Source organism: Aulostomus chinensis, chromosome 19 (genome assembly GCF_037954235.1).
Source record: "Aulostomus chinensis isolate RoL2024-O1b breed Wild chromosome 19, RoL_Achi_v1.0, whole genome shotgun sequence".
NCBI lineage: Eukaryota > Metazoa > Chordata > Actinopteri > Syngnathiformes > Aulostomidae > Aulostomus > Aulostomus chinensis.
Window position 1 is genome coordinate 6,949,347 of NC_141338.1, and position 17,654 is coordinate 6,967,000.

At 41.8% G+C, this 17,654-nt stretch overlaps 1 protein-coding gene across 2 annotated transcripts; it reads right to left on the reverse strand.

Annotated features, from left to right (window-relative positions):
- Positions 1-4,762: 4,762 nt before the first annotated feature.
- amacr (alpha-methylacyl-CoA racemase) lies at positions 4,763-14,389 on the reverse strand. Of its 2 annotated transcripts, none has more exons than XM_086187946.1 (6): positions 14,074-14,389; positions 12,217-12,473; positions 11,675-11,818; positions 10,372-10,532; positions 7,636-7,822; positions 4,763-6,466 (listed from the first exon to the last, which is right to left on the reverse strand). In XM_086187946.1, exons 2-6 carry the CDS (start codon positions 12,461-12,463, stop codon positions 6,057-6,059), a joined length of 1,149 nt encoding a protein of 382 aa, XP_086044072.1. In that variant the 5' UTR covers positions 12,464-12,473; positions 14,074-14,389; the 3' UTR covers positions 4,763-6,056. The 2 variants fall into 2 exon arrangements, with proteins under 2 accessions (XP_086044072.1, XP_086044073.1); XM_086187947.1 differs by having other exon boundaries at positions 14,297-14,382.
- Between the last annotated feature and the right edge of the window lie 3,265 nt (positions 14,390-17,654).

Sequence of the window (17,654 nt, forward strand, 5' to 3'; positions counted from 1 at the left end):
ATGTTTGGTCATAAAATATATATATAGATATATATATATATATATATATATATATATATATATATATATATATATCAGACAAATATGAAACCAATTCTTGAGGAAACACTTTCAATCCATCCTGAGTGGGACATTGACATGCACACTACATTCCATCACTGCCACCTTTAAGCCTCAACCTAAGTGGTCATCCACATCAGTGCTGTTTGACAGGTTAGCATCCCATTTCATTAAAAAAAAAAAAAAAAAATCCCACTTTTTTATCCCCTGAAGACAAATGTAATGAATAAGTTCTTTCCTTTCTGAAGGTTTGAAAAGTTTTGATGAAAAGCAATTACATTTTGCACCAAGCTGTCAACTGAAGGAAGCCGCTGTGGTTATCTCCCTGTCAGTGCTGCTGGAAAACAAAGAGTGACATCTTCATTCTGTCATTGTTGTATAAAGACATCAGTCAAATGTGTTAGTTTTTTTTTTTTTCTCTTCCCAGATCATTAGTCACTCTGGTGACATCTCCCCAACAGAATCACTTTCGGATGGATTAGCTCTGCCTCTTCTGCATAATAACTGAACGTCATTAACTTTGGTACCTAAGAAAAAGTCTTGTTTGATATGGTATTTGAGTTATGATTTTTTTTAAAAAGAAGAAAAGCATTCATGGATAGGAAAAATTTCATGGGTATCAAAGGTGCCTGTCGACTAATTTACAACAAACCACCGTCCCTAAATAAAGATACAACATATACAGTTGAGACAAAAACTACAAAGAATAAACAGTAAAAATGTTGGGAGTGAAATAACAACTAGGGTTGGATTGCGCGCTCAGTTTTTCCGTTGATGGTTCATGAATATCCGGTTTTAAGCCTGGAACCAAGTCATCCAGTGAGCAGATTAATCCTAGCCATGAAATATTGAATAAAGTAGAAAAAACAAACAGCAAATTTACAAGAATGCTTACATGACAATCTTAAGAGTTGAGGAACAACTCAACCTTTAAGCCAGTGAAAACAATGTTTTGGATCCAATGTTTAAAATGATTACATTTCGTGACGAGCTGACTCTTTTTGCTGTTGCTAGTTAACTTGTCACTGATCTTGATGAACATGTCATATCAAAATGGTTAACGCACAGAAATTTGCGATTGATGGAGATCCATCCAGTCATATTAGCTAATCCTGTGACTTAATCTCCATCCATCGTCATCTTCTGCTTATTCCTACACATTAAGGGTCGCGGGGGGGCTGGAGCCTATCCCAGCGTCAACGGGCGAGAGGCAGGGTTCACCCTGGACAGGTCACCAGTCCATCGCGGGGCCAACATAGAGAGACGAACAACCATTCACACTCACATTCATACCTACGGTCAATTTAGAGAATCCATTCAGCCTCGTCCCCAATTGCATGTCCTTGGACTGTGGGAGGAAGCTGGAGTACCAGAGAGAACCCACGCAGGCACGGGGAGAAACATGCAAATGCCGCACAGAAAGATCCCGTGCCCGAGCTGGGACATTGAACCCGGAACCTTCTTGCTGTGAGGCCACAGTGCTGACCACTGCACCACCGTGCAGCCCTTGACTTAATCTCTTTTGCTGTAAATAGGTGACAATTGTGGTTTTATATTACAATTTTCTGCATGAATTAACATGAAATATGGTGGAAAGGTTGTTTGTTTTTGGTCTTTTTTTTTTACATAACTGTGTGGAATTACTCTGATGACTTTTCCTTTTAGCTACGCAAATGAAAATAATGCATCTACCTCTTGACTAAATAAATGCAAAAGAAATGACATTCTCTGGTTGTTCGTCTCTGTATGTTGGCCCTGCGATGGACTGGCGACCTGTCCAGGGTGAACCCCGCCTCTCGCCCGTTGATGCTGGGATAGGCTCCAGCCCCCCCCGCGACCCTTACTAGTGAGGAATAAGCGGAAGTCAATGAATGAATGAATGACATTCTCACTCCGTTTTGTATCGTGCTAAATAGCAAATTTTAGACTTTCTGCAGACTTGGAACCATGCAAGTTTAAGTGTACTGTGCTAACATGCTAAAAGACATGAGCCCTTAAACAGCATGCTAAGTCTCTCACTCTCAGTATGTTTGCTTTGTGATATTAACATTTAGCCATGGGCTCAGCAGCCTAAGAGTTGCTAGCTGGGATGTGCTCGATCAATCTGGACCCTTAGGAAGCAACCAGAAGGTATCCAGGGATTTTGCATGGTTTACTGGCCGTCGCTCCAATATATTTAAACTTCTTATCCACCACTTAGGGAGACAGGATTTAGGGAAAATTCTTAATCCCTTTTATAAACCAGTCAAGATGCGCAGCGGACCACACAGACGTTTTACTATATTAAGACTGTTTTTGCACTAGTGGTTAACATTCAGTCATTAGTTAACTGGCCTCGCCGCCAAAACCTCTACACCTTTAATGACGATAAAAGAATCTCCCGGCCCCTCGGCCCATCGTTTCCTCAGAGATGAAATCACAAAGGTTCCTCTGTTATCAACCTCAGCAGTATTTGATTCTAATCAAGTGATGATGCATGTGATGACTGAGGAAGGATGTTGATCAGAGAAGGTGGGAGTGGTGAGTGAAAAAGAAGGAAGAAGGATAAGATCTGCTTGTGCTTGCTTATTGTACGTTGTGCGTAGAAATGATATTTCTGTGAAAAAGAAAACACATTCATCACCCCTGAAGCTGCTCGAAGTGCAAACGGGCGTACGCATGCACACGAGTGCAGGTTATGTCCTGCACGCATACACGCCCCTGAGCATCATCACTGGCCTCAGCTCATGTACATAAAGGAGCAATACAGTTCTATTAGGACCTCCAACCAAACGCTGCTTCAATCATCTGAGGATTTAGCTTTTATTTTCAGTAAACTAGAATCTTGCATCTGCTCATTTTTTTCTCCTTAACTTGTAATGTTCCATTTTCTAGTTGAACTTTTCACATGTACAACCGTTTTAGATCTTCTTCTTGATGTTATGTGGGTTTTTTGTCTTTGTTTTTTTTGTCCGTCTGCCAAGAGACAACAGATGCAAAAATCATTTTAACAAACTCTGGTGCACTTTAAATTGTTCACTGCCACTACAAAAACAAAACTTTCAATTATTCATATTGTTCCTGCATAACGTTCCCTCGCACTGATTTAGACAGCAAAACTTAGGATCACAATAATAATGAAAAAAAAAAAACTCACTCTGGGTTAAGTCAGGGCGAAAGTCAGATGTTTAAAGTCACACCATCGACATTCCTCACATACCTGCGTGCCTTCACAACTTAAACAGCACTTTGTAAATTAAGGGGAAACACGGCGACATGAATAAAGCTGCCAACGTATGCGACCCTCGTCAGCATTTTTGCCATTAGAGACCACTCCACAGGATGCTTCGTGACCAGCATGCGCTTTCCAAAGCTGTACATAACAATGTCTGTGGTGCTTAAGTCCTGGAATCCAGTTGGAACTCTCCAGATCACGCTCATGTCCATCTGTGAGAAACAGCGCGGAACCAGGAGAGAATTTATTCTGTTTAACATGAGGACCAAATACCGCTTGGTTCCAGTGTCCGTATTAAGCTGATTTATGGGCTCGGTGTAGCACGAGAGCGACATAGTACTAAATGTACTCCAAAAACAATATGACAATATGCTAATATTAAAAAGAAAAAATGTACTTTGAATACTAAAGCACTTCAGCGCTTTAACTCAGACCAGGGGTATCACAGTTTCTTACTTTGGCGATACACAAAATAGCCTGTGTGACTCTTAAAATTGTGCACTGATACCACCAATGTGATGGAAATTGGATTTTCAGCTAAAAGCATTGGAAAACTAGAAAGAAACTCAATGCAGATGTCCACCAAAACAGATCCACCCCAAGATTTTGGATGGGGTCTTGAGTTCCCTCATCCCTTTCCTCCAGGGATTATGAAAACCTGCCCAGTAGATTGTTAGGGACTTTGCCAACTAACAGTAAATCGACAAACCTGCACAGTGTGAGAACTATTTGGGGAGTTAAATACAAAATTCAAAGACACGGAACTCATTCTGAGAACACAAGCAGGCAGAGCATGCATCTACCGCCAGGCCCCACAGCCACAGGGGCCCTCAAGGCTCCAGGCTCACTGCTTGTCAAGAGGAGTTGAAACTGATTTGATTAAAAATATGAAACTCAGGGAAAAAAAAAATCTTACGAAACCAAAGCCTTTTCTCTCTGCTGCTACAAAATCTAAAGCTATGTACGACTGAAACACATGGACACCGACTATTGCATCTGCCTCGGAGGAGTTGGGGACTTATCTGCTGCATTATGGTGTTTTTTAGAAATTGGCAGGCAGAAGAACAAAAATGTCTGTTATTCCTTTTTGTCAGCAGATAAAGGATCCCTATCTGAACAAGGCCAAACACTGCTGCGAGGCAGTCATGAACAACTGATACTTTTGACTGCATAGCTGTTTAAATTATTGTAAAGTGACCATTGCTGATGAGGATTCAATAGTTTCTTTAATTCGTAGAGAGAGAGATTAAGTTTAAATTGATGCTTGATGGATGGGAATATTCTCAGGATGTAGTGTCTCTTCTATGAAGCAGGTAACTGACGGGGTGTGTTTTCTCACAGCCGGGCTCAATAATCCGCATCGATCCTGGTTCCACCGAAGAGCTCTCAGCTGTAGAGCCACTCTGAATCTCTGATGATGAAGTGCGAATTCTCATGGACTTTCACGGGTTTATGACAAATGAGCTCATGACAATAAGCATGGTGGGATTCATTTTTAATTGGCATATCCTATTATCTGATATACAGAGCTGTTCAAGTCATTCCAAAATTTACTGTTCATAGTGGGTGATCACACAAAATCCATCTCACATTTCATGCATCTGGAACAGATTTGCATTTGTATGCTTAATGTAAGCTCCACTTTACACACATGACATTTCATCTGGGCAATTATCCCCGTGGGCGGTACAGCCCTCAAGCGGTATCTCCAGAAAAATTAATAAAATGTACACGTTATAAAAATTGTAAGAAATCTTGCCGGAGCCGCTTCTACCACCAGCGGGTATCTAATCTTTCAGGAGCTGCAGTGAGGTCCTGGAATAATTACTGAAGAGATTTGGCCACCATGAGAGGCAAGTGCGTAGTGATGAAGACGGTCTGGCGCATGCTACTATCTCCCTGTCGTCCCTGCTGCATTTGATTCCCCCTCTGACAATAACACCTGAGGAATGAGCTCAGCGCGGTCCTTAACACACACATATTTGATGGTGGCCCGTGGGGAGCAACACGGGCGCTCAAGGACATTTCAACACAGCCAGAGATTACCCTTTGATTAGTGGATTATATTAGGATTATGAACCCCCCAGACAAGATCAACAAAACAAGAGTGTAGAGACACAGAGAGATAAGATACTGATCTTTAAAATAATCATCACTGAGAAATTTCAGAGGAAGATGCTGCACCTCTGAGCCCTGAAGACTGTTTATCAATGTAGGCATGCGGAGCGTACAGTAATCGTGTTTCTATTGAATTATCAAGTAAATCTTACACCGTCTGCGGATGTGTTGCAAAAAAGGAAGCGTACATTCGGTGGGTTTCAGTCAACTGATTTGAAATATCGGGGCTGCCAGAAGATGGCAGTGTAGAAAACGTTACATGCTGAGAGTCCAACTAGAGGTTTGCCATCTTCTGTTCTGCATTTTTACTTTCTTTTAAAAAAGATGAGAAAAATACCACACGCATCAAAATTCAAATCCAGGGAGTTTTGTTTTTTTGTTGTTTTTTTTAAAATATGCAGTTTCCATCAACTACTTCTAAACCGGTAGTGTCAAAATGTGCATTAACATGAGTTGATGGAAACACGACTACTGCCACTCAAGAACCGTCATGTCTTCCCCTTTACCAAACCCGGAATCCCTCAAGCACGGTCTGTTACGTTAAGATCTTGTGTCTGAATGTCAGTATCAGTTACGTCAGGATCCATCTCTTCTGTCACGAATCCTGAATTCTCAACATGGTCGGTGAGCGTGAACTTCCTGAACGGTCTTGGCCAGTGGTCCTTCACAGTTTCGCCTTGACAGCATTGCACTCTACAACCCCAGCTGCCAACATCTGGTCTATCTGCGCCGAGTCATATCCGTAGTCCTCTAAGACCTCAACTGTGTGTTCTCCAATCACAGGATCGGAGGCGATGCAAGGTTCCGCAGGAGTCCGGGAGAGAACCGGGGCTGGTCGAGGGCTTTCTTCTCCACTAGAATCCTTCAGGAAAGAACCTCTTTCCTGGTTATGTGGGTGTGAGCTCACCTGGTCAAAAGACAACACAGGCGTCACACAAGCATCCGTCCCATCGAATATCCTCGACCACTCCGCCTGAGTCTTTGAGGCAAAACATTCTGTGAAGATCCGTCTGAGCTCTGGCCAATCAGGAGAGCTCATCTGAGGGGGTAAATTCCCGGCATCCAATTCTAAGCCTAGAAACAAGAAAAAAAAACAAAACATCAAATGTCACACAAAAGACAGTTTATAGAGATGGTTTGATGGTGGGGTCTTTCTGTTGGGAGGTAATTTGTTCGCTTGCAAGACTATTGTGATTCTTCTCTCTCTGCTCCATGCATTTATTGTTAGCTCAAGGACAGCCCCACTCGCTGCTCCTCACACAAACAGCTTGTATCGGCGGATTTCATCTTCAGCTCTGAGCCCCGACCACGTGGTGCACAAGTGAGAGAAGAAGCCAGCAGGAAGTGCTATTCACGAAGGTCTCACCGAAAACATCATGACGCATTTGGAAATAAATATATTATTATGGAACTGTATCAGAAGTTATTAGAATGGCCCACTCATGCGGTATCTGCCGTCCTCAGCTGTGTATTAACAAATTAAATCCTTTCTTGAGTTCATTAAATCACTGCAGCCTTTTGCATGCTGCAGGAGAAATATGCTAACGAAAAGAAAGCTGCCACCGACTTGACCCACCATCAAGCACTGTTTACTGTTCCTCTGTTCATTTGCTTGTCTAGGAGTTATACTGTTTATAGGGATCGACCAATATGGGATTTCTGGGGGCTGACCGGCAAAATAGAGCAAACATAAATCACTGATATGTGCAACCAATATAGTGAATCTTTGTGCTGGAGAGAAAATCAGCACTTTCTATGTTCATAGTGCATTCATTTTATACCCATATAATTATGGAAAGGTATAAGGCTACTTGACATATAACTTCCCTCATACTAGAGTGAGGCGCCAGAGCGCTCTCTGCCGGATACGCCATGTTACATCATTTTTAATTAACCACAGACATAATTTTTTGCATTGTCTGTGCTGTAAAATGTGTACATACATACATACATACATACATACAGACAGACAATACACCGTATGTGTGATCGGCCCATGATAGGCCTATGATGAACCGGAATATCAGCCAGGCCTTGAGTCTCATCTCTGAACAAGTCAACATGCTGCAGTGTGCTGTGCTCAAGTCATGACACGCCGCGTTATTCAGAGAGGAGGCAGATTCTGCATTTGCTGAGCTTTTAAAGTCACACGTCCCAGTGAGAAAAGTTGACATGCTCTAACGTCACTGTACCTCAAGAGTAATTTTCTACTTATTTGAGTTAAATCTGTATGTGTTTATTACCCTCCAGTAGCCGTTTGTAGAACTGTGGCTCTATGGCACCAACAGCCACGTACTGTCCATCTGAAGTCTGGTAGGTGTCATAGAAGGGCGCTCCGCTGTCCAGCATGTTCTCTCCTCTGGAACGGTCCCACATACCAATGCTCTGGGATTTCCATACGAATGAACCCACATACGCTGCTCCTTCCACCTAATGAACACAATTTCTTTACATCTGCATAAATGATAGAAATGATTTTGACCACTTGTAGGCAGCAGAACAAAGTTAAACAGCACTGACAGTAAAATAGTCCACTGAGAGGAACTTTTGAGATTGAAACAGATGCTAATTTACATATCCAGCAGATTCAGAGCAATTAGCCTCATCATACCAGTCATCAGAGATCTCTGGCTGACAAAGTCTGGAGATTTCTGAATGTAAAATGACAGCTTGGACTGAAGCTACAACCTTGAAGGACACGCCAGATTGTTTGCTGTAGAACCACCTGGGGAGCCCTCCGTAGAAACTGTTTGGAGACGAGCTGACACATTGAAGAAATAGTCCGCAGCGGACAGGGAGAACCGTTTATTGATCACTGCATACTGTGCCAACCTCAACCAATCAATCCGCAAACTAACGTGGAAGCCGAAGCCGCTCGGGGAAGAACAAAAATATCTTTGCCAACGAGAGAGTCCTTGCTCTTCTTCTGCAGACCAAATATTCTCCAGCTCTGACATAACCAATGCTGTAGCAGTGTCTATGCTGACAACTCCATGAGCTGAGTCACCTCCACAGATGCTTATCGCCATTGTCGCACCTAAACCACGCCTGCAGCAGACAGTAGCTCCTTCGAGGAAGCTTGGAAGCCTGGCCTTCAGTGACTCGCCTGGGCCGTCTGACAACACCCGTGTCTGGGGTGAAGGGCTGTTTCTTTTATAGCTCTCTAGTTGTTTCCGCCCACACCTCGCAAACAAAACCTCAGAGAGCGTCCGCAATCTCAGGCAGCGAAGCGTGCAAGGACTGACAACAGAGCGATTTCAAGCCCAAGATAATGAGAGTGGTGACAGCCACAACAGTCAGGGTTCTGGAGGACACCTAAGCATTGAGCTGAAGGTCCAGCAGTTAACTGTGATGACACAATAAACTGCTGGGTCATCACTTTCTGCAACATCGCTGACACTCAAGAAAACTGATTCCTACTTAAGTGAGTCAAGTGCCCATGTGATAATGTGTTTATTACTACTGCTGCTGATGTATGATAAGATCTGATCTGAAGTGAGGCGAATGCAGATCCTGCTGTCATCCTGCGGCACATACAAGGTCGAACATCCCAGTTAATGTTACCGAGAAGTAACTTCTCATTTATATGAGCAAACAACAGCTTGACAAACAAAGGAGGTTTAAATATTTGGGGAAGTAAAACATTACATAACCGTGTTCATGCCGGCGTCTGCTGAGATGATCTCTAACCAAACTGCTGCTCTGAGTCATCAGGAGACGGAAGCAGTTGTCTCTCTTCACAGCTTTACTTACTTTAAGAGCTTTTTATTATTGTTTGGTTGGTGGATGGTGATAGGATTGATGACATGCTTCTGACAGAAAGGGCTTCACTGATGTTATTGTTTGTCAGCACAGTTCAGGGAAAAAAGAGATGTCATGCCTTAAATGGTGGCTCTTGTCACGGCGGTTGGAGCTGAAGGATTAGGTGCTCTGCCTCCGTCTGAGCTGGCGAGTACCAGGCGTTACAAACATCACGGTCCAGAAGAGGTGTTTCACTGAGGAACACACCGTGGTAGGGGCTTGTGGATAAAACGCTACAGCTGTTGTTCAGTAACTCTACATCACATACTGTACATAATATATTTCACATTCCCGACGATTACTTGATGGCTGGTGTTTTATTTTTATGCAATAATGCAAAAACTACGCAGCTGATGGTCACCAAACGCGGCCAAGGTTCCTCCTGCTGGAAGTATGAGCTCTGTGAGTGCTCGCCAGTGCTGGGAGCTGAGTCATTTTGCTATAATGATTGATGTAAGTAGTACTAAATGATATGTTTGTTCAATACAGTTGCCCGTGTTGCAATGTAAGTATCACACCTGAAATAATAACTCTTGGCATACGACACAAAAACACATTTTGTTGGTGTTTGCAATTAATTTGGACAATAAAACTGTACGATTTGCAGTCTTGCTGTTGTTGTAGAGTGTCGCCCGGCATCATTGTTTCGCTCTGCTCGACAAAACTACCCAGTCGCGGGACGGACATTTAAACACTCACAACCAAATTTCGGCATTTATCAACCGGATTTTTGAGTTGATGCGATTGACTGAAATGATCTGCATCCAACTCCATCCACTAAAATTGCTTGTTTTGCCTCTGATAAGCTGAGAAATCATTACTTGCAGCATCTGACAGCATCATTGAACGAATTCACCATGTTATTACAGGGAGGCTTTCAGCCGCCCGCTTGTATTTCAGCATCTCTAAACTGCTGAATCTTAACAATCCAGCTCTAGCATTGCCTTGATGGAGGGCTGTTGTCAGGATAAGAGTGCCCATTCTCCAGAAAGCGATTACGTCTGGCTGCAGTTGGGTTTCCAGTGTCATTAGTTTGAACCTGTTTTTGAGGACATGATGCATATTTATGACGTAGAAAGTGGTTTTCTGTCTGAGCTTCTATCAAAAGAAGGTGGTTTGTCAGGCTGCAGACTGAAAAGTGCCAGACTGCATCTTAACTCTTACAATAATATGCTTACCATGCTAGCATCAATGATTTGTCCTTTCCCTGACGTTGTCCGCTCCAGCAGCGCTAAGACAATCCCCATGGCACAGGTGAGACCACCACCAGCAAAGTCAGCTAACAGATTCAGCGGCGCGTACGGCTTCTCTCCGCTACGACCCAGCCTGGATAAAAGCCCTGTGACGGCAGGGACGAGAAAAAAAGTTCAGGATTCAAAGTAAATGTGAGAACTGCTTCTGAAGTTTTCATCTCTGGAGGTGAAATGAAATAAAGTATTACTGGAATATCAGAATGAAACCAGCAGACTCCTTTGAACTTAAAGAATGTTCTCTGACGGCAAAAAAGTTCACAAGGCTATTTTTTGCCCAAAAGAATTTCAACTCTGTTCAAACAGATTGTTACCTTTACACAGCAGCTCTTATCCTTTTCCCTTTTTTTTTTTTTAAGAATTTTACAAAAAAGCGCTTTGAAGAGGAAGACAGGTTCTTACGAGCTGCTGCTTTCTTTTCCTCAACTCTAACTTTGGGAGGTCAATATCCATTCAGAGAGATGGACTCTCCTTTACCAAGGTCACCTTTACAGATAGCATCTATATTTTGGCCTGACGCATCAATGGGCTTTATTATAAGAGAAAATTCTAGAGTGGTGCTGGGAGGACTTAGGCTTCTACTTCACCAACCCAGAAGTACGCATTTTAATGTGTTCTGTTCTGTATTACTGAAATGTTTTATGCTGCAGAACAAAACACTAAAATGTCTCACAACTGTGTTAATCACAGAGTTTATTTCTAACTTTTATCCCATTAAAAACCCAGAGAGTGCGACGGGGAACCCAGACATTTAACAATGCTTTAAAAACTTAGTTCCAGCCCTGGGGTTGAGACTGTTGGTCATCTGCAGCAAATTTTAAAGTCATAACATTCAACGTTTTTGCCTCGACTTTCATTAGCGACACCTCTTTTATTTCCTTTTTGTTTTCAAAAATCAGAATGCTGGTGATTATCATAGCACCCATGTTGAATGAAATCAGCTGTTTTATCAGAGCGATAAATCCCTGTTCAAATCCTGACAGCTTAAGTGATGTAAAAAAATACAAATTATTATAAAATGGAGTCATAAAGGCACACAAAGAAGGACAGAAAAGGTATAACGTGCGGGCAGATTTAATATTTTTATTCATGAAACGAGGGCCATGCTAAGTGTCATCTAGCAGACGGACGAATGGAAATTAAACTAAAAATGAAGAGGACTGAGTTACAACGCTCACAGAATTGGGAGTTCAAGGTTTTCTCCCACAATTTTAAAGTGTAATTTCATTACCTGACATGGCCAAGTAGTTGATATCATGTCCAGCTGCTGAGGCGTAAGATCCACTCTGTCCGTACCCGGTTAACCGAGCATAGATCAGACGAGGGTTTTCCTTTAAGAGCTCCTGTGGACCGAGGCCCAGCTTCTCCATCACACCTACGAGGTCAGAACAGATTTCGTTTACACTTTCATCATGGGAACCCTGCATCTCTGTCTGCTCATTGTCTGTCTGGCTTTAAGTGAAAACGCCTTGACCTTTTGATGCTGGAAGAACAAGCGTAGAAAACATGATCACAATGATAAATGTTTAAGTCAAGAGGTTATAACTGCACAGTTATATCAAAAAATACTCTTTACAGTGTATTGCATTAATCTTTAAGACCTCCAGAGAGGCCACTTCCTCAGGACAAAGGCCTTGGCTACTGGGGAATGTTAGCGCTACCACCTGTATGAGTTAACATTTCTATTTCCTTTCCTTAATGCTGAATGACTGTGACTGTAATTTTAAATACAAATTCATCTTTCTCTCTTTTGCTGAGAGATGCTGGTCTGACCTTTACGGTACGGCTCCAGGACCACATCAGACTGGACACAAAGCTTCCGGAGCAAGTCTACACCCTCTGGTGTCTTCAGGTTGATGGCCACAGATCTTTTCCCCCGCGCCTGCGTGTCCAAAGCCATGCCAACCTTGGTCCGATCCACACGGATCACCTTGGCTCCGAAGTCTGCCAGGATCATTCCGCAGAATGGTGCTGGCGCCAGGCCCGCCAGCTCGATGACTCTCACCCCGGCCAGTGCCATGATGGAAGGGCTACAGGAGGAATATTACACACAGTATGATACTATTACACACCTCTCAGTACACTGCAATACACAAAGCACCTGAGACAGAAGGTTCAGTTCAGTTATTAGGGATTCCATCCAGTGGTGGGAAACATGAACCATAACAATATTGTCACAATAGTATATAGTACAAGGGCGGCGTGGCTCCGAGGTAGAGTGGCCATGTAGCAATCGAATGGTTGCTGGTTCGATCCTCACTTCCCGGTGACCATGTTGAAGTATCCTTGAGCAAGTTACTGAGCCCCTAATTGCTCTTGATGGCGCTGCGACAGACTGGGCGACCCTTAAAGGATAAGCAGTATAGATAGAAAATGGAGGGACGGAGTATTTCGTATAATAGTAAAGCTACTTTTCTCATGATGACAAGCTAACGCCTGTCACAAGATAATGGGATACTAAGAGTTGCTCGTAGGATCTTCCTCAGCGCCACAGTGTTGAGACTAAATAAGGGTTTGGTTTCTTTTCATGACACATTTTCAGACGCAACAGTACAGACATTTCACCTCATCATTTAAAAGCCAGGACTCTTTGTATCTCCCGGAGCTCGGACCAACGCTTCAAAATGGCCCTGCTACTAAATCTGAGGCTGCATTCAAGCTGGTAGTTGAGCTGGGCAGCTGTATAGGTCCCAGCCAGAAAAGGCTTTTTTTAATTATCATTATTAAAGATTCTCCACACCACTTCTCCACACCAACATTCCCACCCGGTCTCTCAGGTCTTCCTCCTCCATCAGCCTCAATGTCCCCTCCTTCCGTCTAACCTCCATGGGGGCTAGAGCCTTCAGTTGCTCTGCCCCTCGCCTCTGGAACTCCCTCCCTCCTGACATCAGAAACATTGACTCCATTGTCACCTTCAAAAATAATCTCAAAACTCACCTTTGTAGACAGGCATATGGCTGAATGCCCTCTCTTGTGCTCTCCTAGGGACTTCTGTTGTTGTTCTTTTAAATCGTGCATGTTTTATTTTATTTATTTATCTATTTTAAACTGTTGTACGGCGACCTTGAGTGCCTTGAAAGGCGCCTTATAAATAAAATGTATTATTATTATTATTATTATTATTAAAAACATGCAAATAGACAATTCACTTTCCAGGACCCCCTGACCTGTTGGTATTAATACATTAACTCAAGTTAATGGACTTATGGATTATGTGAGGATTTTCCCTCGCATCATTTAAAGATTAGAGGGTAAAAATCATCATGTTGGAAAGAAGCACCACCTGCTGCATTACGACCATGACCTGATAATCAGCAACCTCCAGCCGCACAACGGCACTTAGACTTTGGACTTCAACAGGCATGGATGCATCTGTAGGGTCCAAAGTGACAAACCTTCTCAAGAAGCGTTACCAGCCAGCACTTTTGAATAATTTACAGTAAAATGTCTAACTTTAATCTCAGACATCCTGTGAATTGGCAGATCTTAAATCCCCGGAACTGTCAGGAGACTTTGACCCAAACAAACTCTTTAACTCAATCGTTCGGCTGACGAACTGACAAGAACGACAATAGCAAAGGAGGCTCGAGAGGCTTACCTGCACCAGTCTAGGACACTAGTTTAGCCTACCTTTAGCGGTCGGTCAAAGGGAACACAATGTTTTGGCTTCACGACGGTGTGCCGAGAGATCCAGGTGAAAGTTAGTTAGTCGCTTACACTCAAAGGCGCCTGCCGGTGGATCACGTGACATGAATCTTTACAGACGAATCATAAACGCAATCAAGCATAAAGAAAACCACTACTATCGATGAACCAAGAATTACAGTTCTATCCTCCTGACGGTAGTTCTTACTAAAAGAAGCCGGATTTCAGCAGCTGTGTGGTACAGACTTGCCTCGGCGAACACTGGTGTTGTTTACAAACCACTTCCTGGTGACCTCGGTGCTACGGTCGTAGGAATTCTGGGAAAAGGAGTTCTTATTTGGCTGGAGCAGGAAATTGGATGTTTTTTTGTTTTAGTGTGTGTGTGTGTGTGTGTGTGTGTGTGTGTGTGTGTGTGTGTGTGTGTGTGTGTGTGTGTGTGTGTGTAGCAGATTGACCAGGCTTGGAAAAACGCATTAAACATTTATCATAGAGTTTACTTAAAGATGTAAAATTGAATGCGTATTCATAGTTTCTTCATAGCCTTCTCTCACATGTTCAAATATGAAATTGATTAGAGAAGGCTTCTTTTACGTATGGATTAATATGCATCCAATCTGAGGCAAAACCAGTGAACTACAAAGTATATCTCCTTCATTTTTTGTGCCTCCACTGGCTCATGTTGGGTAAATTTTTAATTTCATCTATTCCAGTTCCCACTCCGCAATTCTGAGATTCTGCTAACGATTACAATAATGATTCCGACTTATTGATTCCTACTTGGAACTGAATTTTTGATTTACACCCCTATCATTAGGTTACTTTGACTAAGACTTTGTAAGTGACGTGAAACTAGACATTTCCTCCAGCGATGTGCAGCTCACTCAGAAGCCAGTAGTTAGAGTCTGCGATTGGCTGACTGGCCTGCATGGGACCAAATATCACCATTTCTCTTAAGTGCCTCAATCACACACTGCTTCCTGGCTGCAAACATTTGAATTCCATTTAAATATAAATATCAACAGCCACATTATTATACAATGCTGGAGATGTATAAGTGCTTGTATATCATTTTGTCCAAGACCTGAGCAAGAAAAGTAATTTCTGTATGTAAATGTGTAGTTATGTTAATGAGAATTTCATTCATGTGTATGTATATTAGCAGTTCTAAAACAACTGAAGATTGATGTTTTGATCTCACAAAGCTGTTCCACCAAGAAATAATGAATGATAACGCTAGACAATCTTGCCAAACAGTCCGAGTGGCTTTAATTCATTTCATTTTGGTAAATCAGCAGATACAAGAGAAAGTAGCTGAAGAGGCTGAAGGCTTGAGGACATTCTGGGTGTCACAGAGAAGGAACCACTCTAATGCAAATCTATTAAATGTCTTGGGTGAGTTCTAGAGGATCTTTGTGGCCCTACAGCACTCACACTGCTCAAAACTGAATAAACACACACAAATGCACACACATGCACGCACATGCACGCACACGCACACACACACAAAGAGAAACACGATTTAAAAACAAATTTCTCACTTTATTTCAAAGGGATGTGTACGACATATAGACAAGCAATTTTATGAAAAATTGTTGATTTTTCAGTAGGAGTGTCCAGGAAGCAGTCAAAAAATTCTAAATAAAACACTTTAGAATCAGTGACTAAATGATAAATTCCCCCAAAAAGACATGAATGTTGCAAGAACTAGGCCTGACAGATAAATACAATGAGATATGATCATTTATATCTATCTGTTTGGGGGGGCTGGTTTTGTCTTTTGGTTTTGTTTTTGTTTTTTTAAAGTTTGATATCCTTTACATTTTTGAAAATTCCAACTGTTATTTTAATTTTATGTTTATACCTGGCTTTAAATGTTTGTTGGTCTTTTTAAAAAAGTGGCAATGACTTCATGTGACATTTCTACATTTAATACACAATGTTAGTTTTTATTTTATATTCTATATTCTATAATAATTATGTGGAAAAAGTGGATTGTGTCCTTGTTAATGTTGCCATATGTGCAGCAACTGTGTTTAAGGGGCCTATCAGTCACGCTTCTGTTGTTGCCAGCATCATGACGGTTAAGAGTCACTGTCAGATCAACAGTCACGCTGAGCCGGGGGTGTAAAATGTCAACATTTACACCACCTAGATAGTATAGATGGCCACTGGCTCCAGGAAAGATTTATCACCGTCATTTCATAAATGTCAAAAATAAATGTCTTATATTGAGCATACGGGTTGTGATATATAAAAAGAGATTTATTCCCCTCTCTCTCTCTCTCTCTATATATTTTTTTTTTTTGAAAGGGAAAATCGCTCACCCACGTTGAAGAGCAACATAAAGCTAAATTACATGAGTCATTATATAAACACCATACAAACCCTCCCACTCAAGTCATGACATCAACAACATCAAAAGAAAATCTCAATCAATGTCTGCAGCAACTTTAAATAACTGTATCCTCCATCAGCCTTTGAATTCTCCTCAGGCAGTTTCTTTCTCATTAGCTCTTGTTATCAGTTGAATTATGTCAGCGGGAGGTGAAGGACTGCTTCCAGTATATAAATGTGTTGTGTAAATCTGACCCTGATGCTCTTTCTTAGTATTATCTAGTTGCTACAAGCCAAAGAATCTGACACATTTATCCTTGTCTGTTTACTAAACCTGGTTTCAATACAACTCCGCTTCTGCAATTACAGCTGGGCTGTGACTTACTATTGTTACCATAGCGCTATCATTCAAACAAAGCAAACCTGAAAATATTTCCATTGAGAAGTGAAGATCATCGCGTATTTTAGAAAAACAGACAGCTGCTGGTCTTTTAGAATGCTGCTGAAAGAGTCATCACTAATTTTAAGGAAGTGGAGAATGTTGTAACACATTATTTTATATATATAAATCATACGTCAACTCGCAAGGAGCCAAGAGGAACCGAATGCAGAAACTCAGGAGAGGCAACCTGGAACTAAAGAATTGAAGATGGGTGCAGGAAGTAGTTCTAGAACCTAGACACAAGTTTGCTTTGTTGAACATCCACTTCCCTCATCTCGAAGTTAGTGGGATTTTTCAAAGGGCTTTTGGTTAAATGCCTGAAAAATGTGAAATGTGGTTATCAGTTTCTTAATATATATTATGGTTCTACGTAATAGAACTTGTGGTGAAGTCATGCTGCCACGCTTTGGGTCACGCATAGCATCTAACCTTAGATTTCTACATCTGACCATTGCATTTACGCTTCAAAAACCACAAAAGAAGGGTGAAATGGTCAGGATTATCAATGTAATTTTGTACAAATTAAAAATTCAGTGTTGGCCTACAAAAATGCATCATCAAACCAAGAGAGAATCTACCTGTTGTCTTTTAAAGGTAATTTTAATATCAACTTGATGGCTTCTTTCTATGTGTCTGCAAATGCACATTGCCCCTTGATTAAAGTGCTTATACACAATATAATAGAAAAAAACAAAATTGTTATGAGTTTCCACACTGCAGCCCAGTTTTAAATATCTAGGATCTATTGCTCCGCGAGATTCACATCAACAAAGACACATTGTTATAGGTT